Genomic DNA, 17221 nt, shown 5'->3' on the forward strand with positions numbered 1-17221 from the left:
ATAGATTATACCAAAATCTGAAATTATTTCCTGGCTGGAGGGTGTCAAATGTTAGAATTAAACAATATCCATGCCCTTCTGAGAGTGACGCACTCAACTAGGTTTACTACTAAAAGAGTATTCACATATCTTGTGAAGTTTCACTAAAGGATAATAGGAAATTATTCTAACAATGCCTTTTGTCAATTGATGCATCCTTTTTTCTCGGCATATTAATTTTTATGTTCCTTGTAATCAGTGAATTTGTTCTAAGCGATTTGGCTGTTAGACAACATAAAGAGTGTTTTTCTTCTCTTGCATTGTGTTACATTTTTTATTTCGTGGTGTTCAATCCCTTTAGAACCTGACATTAATTTTACTTTAGAGACCTTTGTTATCTTGATGATTATAGATCACGGCTTATCCTGAACAGGAGATGCCCGAGGAGCATGTTCTTTGCCAGTTGATCATAAGCATCTCCTTGTTAGAATAATTTTAATTGTGTTCTTCTTTCCTTTTGATAGAAAATCTAACCTGCATTTTCACACTCAGTTGAGCTATGTTACAAAGAAGTATGATAAGGCATGTTTTTAAGACTGAATGTGTGATATTTATTATGTATTGCTTATCCATCTCTCCTCATTTCTCATCTTCTGCCCCCCCCCCAAGTTCTTCCCAATGGATTTTTGGGGGTCCTAGATTCCTCAACAACCATGCGGTAGCTTTTATCTTCTTCATCTTGAGTTCTTTTCAAATAGCCAAATATTTTTGATTGATATTTGAAGAATTTTTTTTATTTTTTTTATTAATTTATTTTATTTTATCAGTTTCATATGTACATTCACAATTATATGATCTCATAGCTGTTATTAATAATATGTATTTATAACAATTTTCCCCTACTGTTGACAATATACTTGAAGATTGCTTTTTTATCATCCCATAGATCCATCTTATCTTACAACGGTCCTACTTCTTCTTCCCTCCCTCCCTCTTTCCTTCCCTCGTTTCTTCTCTCCTACTCCCCTTCCTTCCCTCCCTCCTTCTCTCCTTCCCTCCTTCCTTCCCCCCTTTCTTTTCTCCTTCCCTCCTTCCTTCCCCCCTTTCTTTTCTCCTTCTCTCCTTCCTTTCCCCCTTCCTTTCCTCCTTCCTTCCCCCCTTCCTTCTCTCCTACATTCCCTCCTTCCTTCCCTCCTTCCTTCCCTCCTTTCTTCTCTCCTTCCTTCCTTCCCTCCTTCCTTCCCTCCTTTCTTCTCTCCTTCTCTCCTTCCTTGAAGAATTATTTTATACTGAACTCATTTCATGAGAAGTAACTCATGAAATGGCCTACTTGCATCCCTACCTATGTTTTTCTTTCTTAAGATTGGAGTTATTTCTAGGGTTTGTGTTTCTTCTTTAGGATATTTTCATGTTCTCTTTCCTTTATTATATTCCTTCTTCATCGTAATTCTGAGCATATTACTTGGATGCTAGAGCCTTTGGCTTCTAATCACTAACTCCCAAGTAGATATGGTGAGGATTGGAATCTCGGTTGCCTTTTCCATCCTTGTTAGCATTATTAATAGTTTGTCATTTTGCAAACTATTTGAAATGGCTTCTTCGAACCCCAGGCAGATGTGGTGGGTTTTCCTTTCCGCTCAACCTCTTTACATCTGGAGGATGCCACTCATTCCCAGATATCTTCCATGGTTATGAATGACCTAAACTGGTAATTCATAAACTGGAAAGTAACCTTCTAACCAACGCTCCTCTGAGAGGGAGTGAGCCACTACTTTTAGCATGTTAGACCAATCCCAGAAACTCTAATTTACAATCCTCCCTGTGTTGGACATTGGTCTCAGGGTTTTTTCACATCCGGATCGCCAAGGTGGCCATTTTATCAGATCCCCAGAATCTAGAAATGGAACAAACAGGAACAATCAAGTTTACAACCACAGAATGTTGGGATTCAACAATGGAATAGCATCCTACTTGTACAACCAGCCCTTCAACAGCCGAAGGTAATAGTCGGAGAGCAAAATAAGTGGGCCGTTTGTAGGGATGAGAAGATATGTCCAATGTCCCACTTTAGAGAGGATGTATATCTTCATAAGGTGGAGAAGGGGGTGTTTGTTCTATTGAAAGGCCTCGTCAGTCTGAACAGCTGTCCGGTTAAAGAATTTAGAAAAGGGAAAGCAGGATCTTATTATCCAGAATTCTCTTTCTTGTATGTTCATTATTTCATTTCATTTTGTAAGGTTCCAGCAGTTTCCTTGAGCCACCGAAATGCCAAAGAGAGTGAGACTTGAGACAAGGCTTGCAAAAAGTATCAGCTTTTATTTTTGGCCTTAACAAAAGCTGGGTGACAAAACTATATCCAAAACTATATCCAAAACAAAGGCATGTAAGGAACAGCCACACCCTGCAAGAGTAGCTCTGAGTATTATATACATTTTTTTAGGCAGATAGAAACAAATTTTATCTAATCAGAGACAAAGATTCATTAGCAACGTGTCTCTGTCTCCCTTATCTATGGAGTATTCCTATAGCCTTGGGTAGGGGGAGGCAGCCCCGCTTTGCCAAGTTTTTTCAGCAGAATGCTTTAAGGATTTATGATCCAGGAAAACTCCCTAGTTTGGTTCCTTTATTTATGGGGTCTGATATTCCCATGTAACAATTTCTTCTACTAGCTTTCAAAAATGTGCCTAGCTTTGAAGCCATAAACAGAAGCGAGATGCAGCAGTGAGATAACATTTGCAGTAATGCCATCCAGTATCAAGGTTACAATTTTCTAGGCTAGAAAACAACTAATACAATAATTTAAGCAGAAGCCAATATTGATTCATATTGATTCATATACTCCTTCAATTTATTGTTGTGTTGTTGTTGTTTGTTTGTTAAGACTTGAATTAATACATATCTACATATCTATTTCTTCCTAGTATGTCTTACTACCCCTTCAGAGATGCTGGGACTACCGTTCCAAAAAGCCATAGAGTGCCTTTTTATAAGGACATCTGTGACACTGAGAGTGGAAGGTAAAGATTAAGAATGAATATCCTAATATTAATTAATACATGAATTATTAGAATATTTTTTTAAAAAAAATCAGGGCACCAAACCAACTGGATGTCCTTGGGCCAGTCATTCTCACTCATCCCTAGGAAAAAAACAATGGTAAGCTGTTACTGAAATCTTGCCAAGAAAACTGCAGGGACTTCTCCAGGTAGGTCTCCGGACCCTACCCACTCTCATGGCCTTCCGAAAAGCTATTAAAACCTGGCTATTCCGGCAGGCCTGGGGCTGTTGACCTCTGGATTGAGGTCCAGCCCCGCTTAGATTGGGTGCATGTTGTGTCCTTTTTAAATTTGTCGTGTTTTATGTGTTTTTAATCTTTCTTAATTTTTGTTTCTGTAAGCCGCCCGGAGTCCTGGGCGGCCTATAAATTTAATAAACAGTAAACAGTAGTTGCAAGGAATCAAACACTAATTTGAAGGTACCAAAAAAAAAAGAGAGAGTAAATTTCCCTCTAAACTTAGGGTACACATTTATTTTTGCAACTATCCTACAAGGAAGGGTAGTCTAAGGAGTGTAGAGAAAAAAGGACTAGGGGTGACATGGTCACCCAGTATTTGAGGGGCTGCCACAATGAAGAGAGGAATAAAATTATTTTCCAAAGTACCAGAAGGCACGGCAAGAAGCAATGGATGGAAACTACTTCAAGGAGAGAAGGAACCTGGAATTAAGGAGAAACTGCCCAACAGTGAGGACAATGAACCAGTAGAAGTTGTGGGTGATGGAGGGTTTGAAGAAGAGACTGGACAACCCCTTGTCTCAAATTGTATGGGGTCTCCTGCTTGAGCAGGGGGTTGGACTAGAAGACCTCCAAGCTCCCTTTCAGCCCTATTCTGATTAAAGCCACAGATTGGCCATCTTCTGATCCTGCTTTTACAATATCTCAAATCATCCTGCAGATGGCATCAGTGTCATTTATTCCCTGGGTTCTTTTTGTACAGACTGCCTTTCCTAAAGATTTTGTAGGAGTTCATTCATGCTATAGCAGGTGATGTGCCTCAACTCAGAACCTGCAGGATTTACCTGAATGAGTAGATGCATCATTATCCTGCCAACCTTGTTGACTTTTTGCACTGAGAGGATGAAGTGAGATGATCTTGCCTAGAAACCAAGTTTTGAGTATCTGATCTATAAACAGGATGTTATGGTGTTCAAATTTCTTTCTCTTGCAGGAATTTGGCTGATTCCGAGGCTGCTTCCTTTGAACAGAAGAATTTTTCTAACTATGATTCAGATTCCTCTGCATCAGGGTAGGGTATATTAAAGAAAGATGGTTTTTTGGGGGGTGTGGGGACTAGCTTTTCAACATAATGGATGTGGTGACTCAGTGGATTGTCAATCAGAAAGGTCGGCAGTTCAGCGGTTCGAATCCCTAGCGCCGCGTAATGGCGTGAGCTCCCGTTACTTGTCCCAGCTTCTGCCAACTTAGCAGTTCTAAAGCATGTAAGAAAATGCAAGTAGAAAAATAGGGACCACCTTTGGTGGGAAGGTTTTGAAACAAATATGAGCACCACCTTCTAAAGTTGGGAACAACTAGCATGTATGTGTGAGGGGAAACTTTATCTTAGCTTTTCAACATACCAGATATCACATTCCTTATTAAGCAATGCCTCCTCTGAAATGTAGTTCTCTTTTATCCCCCTGTAGCAAAGGCCTCCTCTTTGTGAAAGAATCCATCAAAAGCATGGAATTGTCCTCCTCCCCACGCTACAACAGGTGAGTTAACCAAAGGGAAGACAAGCCAGCAATTCCTGTTGCAATGAAGAAAAATATTGAGCTAATCAGAAGAATTTGCTTGCTTTTATTGTTTTATTGAGGCTCACATTTAGTTTTATTATTTTCTCCTATTATTATTTTCTCCTATTATCTTCACATTAAATAATGTATTTTTTGTTCACTTGTGTCTTCTGCAACATCTAAATACCCTGCATGCCAATGGTATCTCTGTGGGGTCCTTGGTGCTCTCTGAGCTTGGGGGTTTTATTCAGATGTTTCATTACCCAACTAGGTAACATCATCAGTGCTGGAAGGGAGTGGTATTTGCAGGGTAAAGGAAGAGGAGGATTTTGGGGTTCTTAGTGCTCTCTGAGCTTGGTGGTTTTCTGGCAGATGTTTCATTACCTAACTAGGTAATCCCAATCTCATCAGTGCTGGAAGGGAGTGGTAGAGCAGAGCAGAGTAGAGAATAGAATAGAAGTTGGAAGGGACCTTGGAGGTCTTCTAGTCCAACCTCCTGTACAGGCAGGAAACACACTTCAGACAAATGGATATCTAACATCTTCTTAAAAGCTTCCAGTGTTGGAGCATTCACAACTTCTGGAGGCAAGTTGTTCCACTGATTGATTTTTCCTAACTTTCAGGAAACTTCTCCTTAGCTCTAAGTTGCTTCTCTCCTTGATTAGTTTCCACCCGTTGCTTCTTGTCCTACCCTCAGGTGCTTTGGATAATAGGTTGACTCCCTCTTCTTTGGGGCAACCCCTGAGATATTGGAACTCTGCTATCATGTCTCCCCTAGTCCTTCTTTTCATTAAAATAGACATACCCAATTCCAGCAACCGTCCTTTATATGTTTTTGTGGGGTAAAGAAGGCGTGCTTGGTGGTTTTCTTGCAGATGTTTCATTACCTAACTAGGTAACAACGTCAGTACCAGAAGGGAGTGGTGCATGCTGAGTGGAGGAGGATGAAGAAGACTGTGGTGTCCTTGGTGCTCTCTTGAGCTTGGTGGTTTTGTTACAGATATTTCATTACCAAACTAGACAACATCATGAGTGCTAGAAGGGAATGGGGTTTTTCTCTTACTTTTATATCCTAGTGGCTTGCCCCATCAATGTTAGTGGGATTGTTCTTTATGGTTCATCAAAAAGCCTGGTTGTCATCTTTCTGTATTTCTGCAGACGTAGTTTATGCCAAGGTGTTCAATGCAAAGTGCATGCAATAGTAGGCAAATTGCTTTGAAGGTTTCTGGCCTTTTTATTGTAATGCGCTCTACATGGGGCTGCCCTTGAAGAGTGTTCGAAGACTCCATTTAGTCCAGAATGCAGCCGCGCGAGCGATTGTGGGTGCACCAAGGTACACCCACGTTACACCTATCCTCCACGAGCTGCACTGGCTACCTATTAGTCTCTGAATCCGCTTCAAGGTGCTGGTCGCTACCTATAAAGCCCTACATGGCATCGGACCTGTGTACCTGAGAGACCGCCTCCTGCCGATTACCTCTCTCAGACCAATTAGATCGCACAGGTTGGGTCTCCTCCGGATTCCATCTGCCAGCCAATGTTGGCTGGCGACTCCTTGGGGGAGAGCCTTCTCTGTTGCAGCTCCGGCCCTCTGGAACGAGCTCCCTGTTGAGATCCGGACCCTTACTACCCTCCCGGCCTTCCGCAAAGCCACCAAGTCCTGGCTGTTCCAGCAGGCTGGGGGGAGCTGAGAAGCATCTGCCTCCACGGAAATTGTGAATGTTGGTCTTGTTTTTAATATGTTGTCTTTGTCTCGTTTCCCCCCTTTCCCTTGTCTTTTGTGAGCCGCCCGGAGTCCTCCGGGAGTGGGCGGCATACAAGACAAATAAATTTAAAAAAATAAAAATAAATAATTTTCATCTTTAATTAAACATTTCCTCTTTGCCCAGCATTTTTTTATTTTGCTTTCGGATGAAATTTCTTTTCCAGAAAGACATCATGGAACAATGCAGCATTCTATCAAATGCTACATGGACCCCCAGTTTTAATTTTTTGGCTCTTTCCCCTAATCGCAAGAAAGCACAGTTTCAGGAACATTAAAAATAGCAACAACATCTCCTGGATTTAGTCATTTAAAAAAAAACTTGCGGTATAACAATTCCCTCTTTCCTTCTCCAGCCGCAGCTTGGTTGACTTGTCCGAACTGGAGAACCCAAGCTACAGCAGTACCAGCTACCTGAATAACACATCTCCCAAAAGGTAAAGCCAAACTTTGGCATGATGCTCCTGTTGTGGTTTGATATGGGATCCCTTCCAAAGCTGGCAAATGCCACGTTTTCACGAACCCGGGTGGAAATGGGATGATCCTATGGTTCAGTGGTGGGTTTCAAAAATTGTTCGAACCTACTCTGTGGGTGTGGCCTCCTTTGTGGGAGTGGCTTGCCCTCCATGTGACCGGATGGGAGTGGCTTGCCGCCCATGTGACCGGATATGAAGATGCCGATGACACTTGTCAGAACCACCTTAAATTACTTCACACACAGCACTGGCATGCATAAGAATATGATGTAAACTTGTTTTTTAAAAGGCATCTTTGGTTTGCGTTAAAACAACTTCAACACACCCAATGTTCTGATTGCACCACAAACGCAGTAGTCATCCTTACCTTTCACAGAGGCCCTGAGTTTTATAAATAGGAGCATGATAGTGTAGAATAATCATATCCAAGGACCAGTGGTGGGTTTCAAAAAATTTTGGAACCTCTTCTGTAGGTGTGGCCTGCTTTCCGGGTCCACTGGTGGAACCTCTTCTAACCGGTTCGGTAGATTTGACAAACCGGTTCTACCAAATAGGTGTGAACTGGTAGGAACCCACCTCTGCTGTGGTTCAACATCTTGGGAGAACCTACTGTTTTTTTGTTGGGTGAATTACCCTTGGTAAAGGTTGTTGGGAAGTGTTCTGTGACTACAGGGATCGTTTTTTTATTTAGGTTTTCGTGTGTTGTGTGAATTCAGCTAACAATAATTAAGTAGAAATTTGTAAGCCTGAAATCCAGCACATGCAGAAGAATTGTATGAAGACGTCAGTGTCAGGTGTGAAAGATCAGGTCCACAAATGAAGTTTCAATGCAGTGGTGGGATTCAAATAATTTAACAACTGGTTCTCTGCCCTAATGACCAGCTGGCTGGGTGTGGCTCAGTGGTCATGTGACCATGTGGGCGTGGACAACTTAACGTCACTCACGTCAATGGATTAGCCCTGTAAAGTGGGGAAAAAACAAAAGGAGATTTCTTCCAGCAACCGGTTCTCTGAACTGCTTAGAAAGTTAACAACCGGTTCTCCCAAATAAGTGTGAACTGGCTGAATCCCACCACTGGTCCAATGAAACTGATTTATTGCTACTTATGCCAATGCATGTGAATCTTCTCAAATGACCCTTAGCAACTGCTTGGAATTAGATAAGGGACAATGAAATTCAAGGGAGAGGGATTCTCCCTTGAATTTCGTTGTAGGGATTCTAGGCTAGTACCTCTTTTAACTCCAGCCCCCCAGGTTCTCTCACTCCTTTTCCTATAGTTTGTGTGATTTTTTTTTAAAAGTGGGAGGCAAAAGACAAGGTGTCCCCCTTGCAATTTCACACATAGCAGAAGATATTGACATTGAGAAAGCATGCTTGATGCACCTCTTTCAATACGTCACCACCAATTTTGCATCTTATTGATAGGAGGATTTGGCTGTAAGAGCTCTCTGAGTTGCATGTGGTGTAGAAAGCTGTGTATCTTCTTCACCATGAAGGTCTATGAAGCTATAAGCAGATTGACTACTGTCTTTGGACTGTCGTCATCTTCCTTCCTTCCTTCTCCTAGGTCTTTGGAAGATATTTGTACTTACTGTGGCCGAGTAATCCGCAACTGTGCCAAGATATCTATTGAGAACCTCAACATCAGCTGCCATGAATACTGCTTCAAAGTAAGGATGCGCCTGATAAATGTGGTATTCACGGAGTTACGAAGGAGCACCAGTTTGGTCTAGAGCAGCGATCGGCAATCTTAAACACTCAAAGAGCCACAAAGGTCCTAGCCGGAAGCCCCCCATTCAATTCTAGAGCCAACTGGAAGTCAAGTTCCCCTACCACAGAGTCCTAGCATGGCATCCTTTTCCCCCTACTGAATGCACCATCAATTGTGGAGCCGACGGGCAACAGGGAGCTGCAGCAGAGGGATGAAAGAGCCACATGTGGCTCCAGAGCCGTGGGATTAAGGCATCAGGCTAGAAAGCAAGAGACCATAAGTCCCACCTTAACTACGGAAGCCTACTGGGTGACTTTAGGACAATCACTCTCTCTCCTTCTCAACCCAACTCACCTCACGGGGTTGTCGCTGTGGGGACAATAGGAGGAGGAAGGCATGCTGGAATTGAGTTGAGTTCTTGATAAAAGTAATGAAGACGGGATACCAATAAATAAGTCGGGAGGAGAAAATAGGTGGGAACCTTCACTCCCTAACTGCATAATGAGATGTCCTCATCACTGTCTCACAATTTCTGTCTGACCCTCCGAAGCTTTAGCCTGTGAATTCATGCATGGTCCGATTCAGTCACGTGGCAAATGCATTACAGATGGAGCCACGGGTTATTTGTTAGCTGCCTAGCTGCAGAGCAGAGTATACATTTTATACAGGCATGCAAAAGACATGTCCACAGCTAAGTAGAAAGCACTTTTCTTGCTTTTTCTCTCGCAGTGCGGAATCTGCCACAAGCCAATGGGAAATCTCTTGGATCAAATCTTCATTCATCGGGATATTGTCCACTGTGATAAGTGCTACGAGAAGCTCTTTTAGGTGAGCATATTCTGCAAGGGTTAAAGATCTAGAAATCTGGGGATGTTGGTAGAGATCCCCAACACGGCGAACCCTCTGACCTAAACGCCAAAGATTCCTTTATTAGGAATGCCGGCTGCCCTGGCAAAACGTTTATCTTGCAGGCTAACAAGTCCAGCCAGCTGGGAGATGAATAGTTGTTTGCCACATCTATTCGTCTCCATCCTCTGCCTTTTATCCCCAGAACTAGGATGGGGCTTCACTAGGAGCAATGGCTCTTCCTTCCCAAGGGCCTGACCCATGGATTTCCACTGCTCTCTGCCTTCTGCGCAGCCACACATCAGACACTGGGCCCTGCTGTTTCTCCTCTTCCTCATCAGCCACCTCCACACCTGGGGGCTGTTGACTCTCCATCTGAGGGCTGACGGACAGGACAGGCTCTGCCTCTGTCTCTCTCTCTTTGCCACCTCCATTCCCTCTTGTTCCTCGGAACTCTCAGGTTGCCTTGATGCTGATCCTGACTCCCACGCCTCCTCCTCCTCTGATTCAGCTGCTGGAGCGGGCAGCTGACAGGCCACAACAGATCCTGCCTAGAGCACAGAACATAGAAACATAGGACCGAAAGGGACTTTGGAGGTCTTCTAGTCCAACCCCCTGCTCAAGGCAGAAGACTTATGCCATCGAAGTCAAATGGTTGTCTGGCTTATTTTTGAAACCTCCCATGATGGAGCATTTACAATTCCAGGAGGCAAGCTACTCCATTGATTCAATGTTCTTGCTGCCAGAAAATTTGCCCTTATTTCTAGGTTGGATCTTTCTTGAGCAAGTTCTGCTGTTCTGACCCCCTCCTCCGTCCAGTAACGAAAGCCGAGACAAGCTTAACTAGAATGTACTTTAATAGCAAGATCAAAAACTTGGTGGCTGAAAGCCAAGCAAACAAACAGATAAGGATCTTGGCAGCAACTCAGACAAACCTTGGCAACAACTTAGACAAACCTTGGCAGCAATCCAGCCTGCCAAGTTAGTTACAACAGTTCTCTTTAGTCAATATGTTGACTTCTGCAAGAGAGGCGTGTGCACAAGCAGTCTTTTTTATAGTCTGGAGAGGAGCCTAATGACCACCAGCTGAGCACAATTACCTCCTGTAATTGCGTAATTGTTCCTGATGCCTAGTAGGTCTTCGATGGTGTGCATCCAGGAACAACTCACTACTGGCTTCTGGATCACTCTCCCTTGTCTCCTCCCCACTGGTCCAAGGCTCAGGCACCACCTGGTGGCCAACCAGTCTCTCTGCGCCCTGCTCAGAGTCGGAACCCTGTCCAGGGTCCTCCACATCTCCGGTTCCACCACAAAACCGCGCTCGACTAAACCGCGCCCGACTAAACCGCGTCGCTGACGTCATCAACAGGGCGACAACAGCGCGGAGACAGAAGCACGCTGTAAACCCTAAACCTAAAATTAACCCCTAAACCTAAACCTAACCCCCCTAAACCTAATCCTAAACCTAACCCTAAACCTAACCCTTAACCTAACCCTAATCCTTAACCTAACCCTAAACCTAACCCTAAAGCTAACCCTAAACCTAACCCCTACCTTAAGTGGAATCGGCTTGCTTTCAAAGCGCTATTTAAAGCGCCCTTCTTTCTCCGCGCTGGCTGTTGTTGCCCTGTTGATGACATCAGCGACACGGTTTAATCGGGCGCGGTTTAGTCGAGCGCGGTTTTGACGGGTCACGCACATCTCCAGAGCCGACTCATAGGGCCCCTAGCTATCGGAGTCTGGTGGCAGCTCCAACGGCTCCTGCTGGGCCACAACAGGTGCTACCTGTAGTTTGTCAACCTAGCTGACATGTTGCCTGTCCATTTTTCTCCTTAGGTTCCATGGACTGGACCAGCCTGCCCAAAGAGAGAGATATCTGCCTTCATCTGTGTTCCTGGGGTTTTCTGAGGACTCTTTGATCCAGCAAGCATCTTCTTCCCCAGCCATTCCTCCTTCCTCATCTTCAGGCAGGCCAAGTGACTCACATTCAACAACACTGAAGTTAACTCATTGAGGATGCTACATCAGGAAGAGGATGTATTCTGCCCCAGTTTCAACTGGCTGCATTTGGGGAGTCCTCCTCAGTCTTGGTTGCTCATCCAAAAGTCCTTCTGTCCTTCCTTCCATGGAGGCACCTTGGATATCTTCATTCAACTTGACCACCATTCAACTTGATGAAAGAAGGCTTTATACCAGGAATGAGAGGAAGCACGATTATCTATCTTTAAAAAAAAAAAAAAAAAAAAAAGAGGGAGGGAGGTTGAATCATTCTTATCAGGAACGCTTCTTAATCAATTTACCCATGGGAAGTCTTTTAGCCACAGCTAGGAAATGTTCAATTCCAAAACATGTTCCTTGAATGCAAAGGGTTTTAAATGAATACGCAAAATGTTTTGATTCCAAAGGCATCAGGCACAAAACACTATTTTTTTCCAGGAATTTCGGGAGTTTTTTGAGCTTGAAACACTCCAGAATTGTTTGAAGTAAGAATTTTAATGTTTTGCGCACTTCTTAAGTTTGGCTTCTGGCATCCCTAGGAATGTTTCAATTTTGAAAGGCCACGCATCAGCATGGAGGTTATGTCTTCTGCAGTTTTTTTACCATGGGCTGAGGCTGATGGGATTTGAAATCCAAAGCACCAGGAGAGTCACTACTTTGTTTATTCTTGTTTTACCCAGAGAAGAAATTATTGAGTGAACTCAGTTTTTCAAACGTGGCAAAACTTTAAGCTCTGTGGATTTCAACTCTAGCATGGAATTCTGGGAGTTGAAGTTCACACATTTTAAAGTTCCCGTTTGCAAAACATTGAATTAAATGGTCCAATTGTCCTATTCAGTATCAGGCAGCTTCTTCTATCTACAGCTGTTGTATTTCCCCCTCCTATCATAATTGTCTCTCTGGGGAATAATTACTTTATAAATACCATTGATTCCGTTTGAGATTATACATTCTTCATTGTTGGGAAATCAGTTATGGTTAATTTCTTAGATATTTGTATCATGTTTCTAAAGGGATAAGCGTATATGTGAGATAACATTCTTTTTGCAATATCCTTGAGTTTTAATTCCTTTACACCTATTCTCTTCAGACTCAAGTGAAGAGAATTATACTGAAGCTTTCAACTGGCTATTTAGTTAGTAGCTTAATATATTTTTGTATATTAACCAAAAAACGGGAGTATATAGATATAGATATGAGGAAATATATGTGATCATTTTCTATGATGAGTATATTAGAGGTTTTAACAAACAAGTAAGAAGGGGAAAAGATAAATAGCCTCATTCTCAGTCTCTGTTTTCTGCACACAATATCAATTTTAACTTGGGTCATTGCCTATTTCCAACTACCAATGCAAAACAGTGGAAATAGGCTTTTCCTGAGCTAAATCCCTTACAGTACATGGGAAAAGATTGTGGACATTACTCAGTGTGGGAACAGAGGCTCAATTGACAGCAGAGTTAGCTTTGTATATTTTGGAAATAAAAGAAGCAATATGCATGATAATCTAAAGACGGAGAATGCTATAACGTCTCCAATAACCCTACACTATTGTTTTGTGAAATGAATGTAGATGTTGCGCACAAGATTCCCTATAATTTGTTGACAAAATATTGGGAGACAGATGTTGAGCATCTCCAAAGCCATTTCCCCTGAATGCTGCCAAGGGAAGGTCTTCTGCATTTGATAGGAGCAATCGGTGTCGGGGAGGTGTTTTAATTCTTCTCTTGAAAGTCAAGGTCAAAAAAACGGGTATCAGAATTCACCTTCCCAACTGCACGATTCCAGGATGCCAACAGCGCCAACAGACGTTGGCAGCTTGCTAATTGCAGCTCTGTCACAATTGTCTCTCACTGTTCTGACTTAGGCTTCACCAAATCATGAAGCAGAATCCTTGTCCCGACAAAACTCATTTTTAATTAAGCTAATGTGAATTCCTCTCATTCATATCTGCAAAGTCCCAGCAAACAGTCTTTCAAGGTTGAATTTACAACCACAGACTTTATCAGGCTTGGAGAGCTGCCAGGCCGATATCTTCCAAATGCAATGCTGTACAAGAAAATACTTGGCAAGGAGTCTCTGAGAGTCACGAACCAATCTTCACACTAATTAAGGGAGCTAATTGTCTCCTGCAAACTTCACTCACCTTTCGTTCTTTATTCCCTATGGGAGGGGCCATTCACCATCCATCTGCGGCCTTACTCCCAAGTCGACCCCTGTTCTTTAGGTGTTCCCTTCTCCTGACAGCTCTGTGCATGCGCACACTGGGAATAGGCTCCAGCTGTTCTTCTGCCCCACTGATGTCCGACTCCGAAGGCACCTGATAACTGTTGGAGGGTCCTGGCCCCCTCTCTGCCTCTGACACAGAGCCCTTTTCCCAGACTCCAAGACTGGCTTATGTTTCTCCCCAACCTCCTCTCTGTCTTGAGTCTGCCATCAGCTCTGCTGGCTGCTGGCAGGCCACAACACTCACTGGTGCCCAATGGAGGGTTAGAAGCAGGAAGCTCAGTCAAACCGGAAATGTTTTTTTCCTCTTTCCCTCCTTAAGTGGTTCCCTCTGCTAAGAACGATGGTAGAAAAAGTAGTTAGTTAGAGGTGAAAAATGACATCAACTGGACCTCACCCCATAATACTGAGACAGGAAGATTCATTCATTCATACAAAATGCTTCATCTAAAAGGGCACATTGAAATTTTTTGTTGATGGAGAAAATCAACCAAGATAAGACTCTTTGATGATTCAGTCTCAAAGCTGAGGACAATATTTTGATGGCCTCTGGAAAAGTCATATTTAGCTACATTAAATCTAACTTAATGAACAATTCCTACCTTCACAAGTATGTGTGAGTAGTTGGTGTGAAACTATTGCTTTGCCCAACCCATAATCCTCCAGGTATGTTGGACCCCTACTTCCATAGTCCTCCATGGGGCTTAACTGGCTGAGAATTATGGGAACAGTAGTCTAACATTTTGGAAAGGCCTCTCAGTTGGGCAAGGCTGTTTACAAACACAAGAAATAAAAAGAAAACCCCAGTTGGATGAGGTCTGTTTTTTTTAAAAACTAAATATTTATCTTCTCTGCTGATATCCTGTTAAGGTCAACTTTTGCTTCCTATTCATTGTGCAAAGGTGGAGTTTTGCAAACAGCGCATAGAGTTTACCTAAGCAGCATAGACGGAACTGAACTGTCTATTTCAATTTCCCTGAGGACTTGTATCACGGAAAGGTTGCTTTAGACAGGCACCGCTAGGTCATTACGAAATTTTGTTTTTTTGTTGCTGTGCTGTTCTTCTGCCTTTCTGTTGTTGTTTTTCTGAAGCAAATTCTAAATTGCCACATTCAGTTCCAATAAATGTTCTGTGCAGAAAGATTATTGGAGTTTTTCCTTGAATGTGTTTTGACCTAGGCTTCCCCAAAAAGCAGGAGGCAGAGTCCTGGTCCCGACAAAAACCCCTTTATTAAACCAATGTGAATTGCTCTCATTCACATTCAGCAAAGGCCTGGTAAACAGTCTTTCATAGGAATATTTATGACTACAGACCTTATCTAGCTTGGAAAGCTGCCAAGTAAATATTTTCCAAATGAGGTACTGTGCAAGGAAAGACTGGGCCAGAGACTCTGAGATTCACAGACAGATTTTCACACTCCTGAACAAATCTAATGAACGAATTGTTTCCTGTGAAAGCCCACTCCCCTTTCGCTCCTCTTTAATTCCCTATGGGAGGGGCCAATCACCTTCCACCTGTGACTTTACTCCCAAGTCTACCCTGATTTCTGAGTTGTTCTTTTCTTCAAGCAGCTCTGCGCATGCACACACTGGGAACAGGCTCCAGCTGTTCCTCTGCCTCATGGCTGCCTAGCTCCATAGGCACCTGATCACTGCCAGACAGCCTCGGTCCGGTCTTCGCCTCTGACCCAGAGCCCTCTTCTGAGCCTTCCGCAGCATCCAGGACTGGCCCATGCTCCTCTCCAACCTCCTCACTGTCTGACTCTGCTGCCAGCTCTGCTGGCAGGTCACAACAGAATGATGTGATGTATTTTCCAATGCAATATTGGTTTGGTATCTTAGGCGCCAAATAGGCCTGAGGGAAACCTGGGCACTGCTGAGATGCTATAAACCACCCTTCAATCAGCACAATGCTTGGATCTTGTTACAAAAACACTCTGGCTGACAAGAGACAGTCTGGCCAAATAATTAAGATTAGGTTCTTGCGTTGTTGCATGTAACAAACGCACAATTCTCAGTGCCACTCTCCAAGCATCCCATATAGCCTGGGAATCCATGAAGTGGCAGTTCCCGGAATATTCAGCACACCGTTGAGTAAGGCTCGAAATAGATCATGGGTTTCCAGACAGATTAGGATGTTCAGAGACTGCATACATGTCTGCTGAAGAGGCTTTAATTAGAATTAGAACACCTAATGAAGCCTGGAGAAAGTTGATTTGAATTTTATTCTCTCGGCGTTCCAAAATATTTAAATTGAAGGTTTTTTAAAAAAAAAAAACAGTTGCAGTTGTTGAATGATAAACACAGGGGGAAATGTTAGCTTCCAACACTATTTCTGTTCCAAATATTTGCTGGCCATGTTGATGATGGGTCATAACAAGCTTCCTTCCTTCCCTCAGTTTATATAGCCTTCCATCTCAAACAGGTGACTTACTGCGGAGTTGTCGCCACACTGGTGGGCTGCTCATGTGTCCTTGCCTAATCAAAAGGAAAACACCAGACAAAATTCCTTGGGATGAGCAAAAGCCTCGAATGATAATCGAAGGGCTCTTTTATTAGAAAAAGTTAGTTACAGCGTCATCAAAAAGGAGCGTATCAAAAGGCATATATAATCACACATGGCACAAGTAAACTAATGAAAAGTTCACAGCATTCTACAAATAAACCAGTAGAAAAACACATCATGGCAAAGGGTGGGCAAAGGGGGAACAGAAGATTACAAGCTGCATGGCATTGGGAGGGGGAGAGAGGGAATAGAAAGTTATAGCACAGCATAGGGGGGAGAAAGGGCATGTGTGGGAGTAGCTGGTTCACATAGTTCTTGTTACATGATGCTGCATAGTGAGTTATGACCGTTAGGCCAGAAAGATGTTTCTGGTGCGATGTTTTTGCATCCCTGTGTATGTGTGTTTCAGACAGCAGAAACTGCCCTGCACACAAACACCCGGAATGAATTCCAACACTTACTTCATAGCTTCATGCAGATTTGGGGGTGGGTTGCATCCCATCCCAATGTCGCTGAACCATGACTTTCAGCATTCCTTATTAGAGCCACTTCCACTGGGGCTACTAAAAGTTATAATTTATCCAGAAGGCCACAGGTTCAAGTCTCTCCTCGCTAACCTCTGCAAACGCATTTTAATTTTTTATAACTTTTTATTGCCCTCAGAATGCATTTACAAACATGCACTTTCCTTCTCCTCATTCATTATTCTCCAAGGCACCAGAGGGCAAGACAAGAAACAATGCTTGGGAACTAACCAAAGAGAGAAGCAACCTGAAATTAAGGAGAAACTTCCTAACAGTGAGGACAATTAAGCAGTGGAACCGCTTGCCTCCAAAAATCATGGGCACTCCATCACTGGATGTTTTTAAGAAGAGACTGGCAGTTACTTGTCTGAAATGGTATAAGGTTCTCCTGCTTGAGCAGG

At 43.0% G+C, this 17221-nt stretch overlaps 1 protein-coding gene across 3 annotated transcripts in view; it reads left to right on the top strand.

Moving 5' to 3' along the window:
• Positions 1-13109, top strand: part of ZNF185 (zinc finger protein 185 with LIM domain) — a 41970-nt gene extending 28861 nt beyond the window's left edge. For 2 of the 3 annotated variants that reach the window (XM_087727138.1, XM_087727139.1), the window contains 8 exons: positions 1821-1979; positions 2901-2996; positions 4206-4283; positions 4681-4749; positions 6889-6969; positions 8577-8679; positions 9450-9548; positions 11403-13109. In XM_087727138.1, coding sequence (XP_087583264.1) covers positions 1821-1979; positions 2901-2996; positions 4206-4283; positions 4681-4749; positions 6889-6969; positions 8577-8679; positions 9450-9548 — 685 coding nt within the window. In that variant the 3' untranslated portion in view covers positions 11403-13109. The remainder of the gene's footprint in view (positions 1-1820; positions 1980-2900; positions 2997-4205; positions 4284-4680; positions 4750-6888; positions 6970-8576; positions 8680-9449; positions 9549-11402) is intronic. The other variant, XM_087727140.1, reaches the window with a different exon arrangement.
• Positions 13110-17221: the final 4112 nt, after the last annotated feature.

This window comes from Thamnophis sirtalis, unplaced genomic scaffold (assembly GCF_051295495.1).
Source record: "Thamnophis sirtalis isolate CommonGarterSnake01/CBP01778 unplaced genomic scaffold, rThaSir2_p1.2 scaffold_13, whole genome shotgun sequence".
NCBI lineage: Eukaryota > Metazoa > Chordata > Lepidosauria > Squamata > Natricidae > Thamnophis > Thamnophis sirtalis.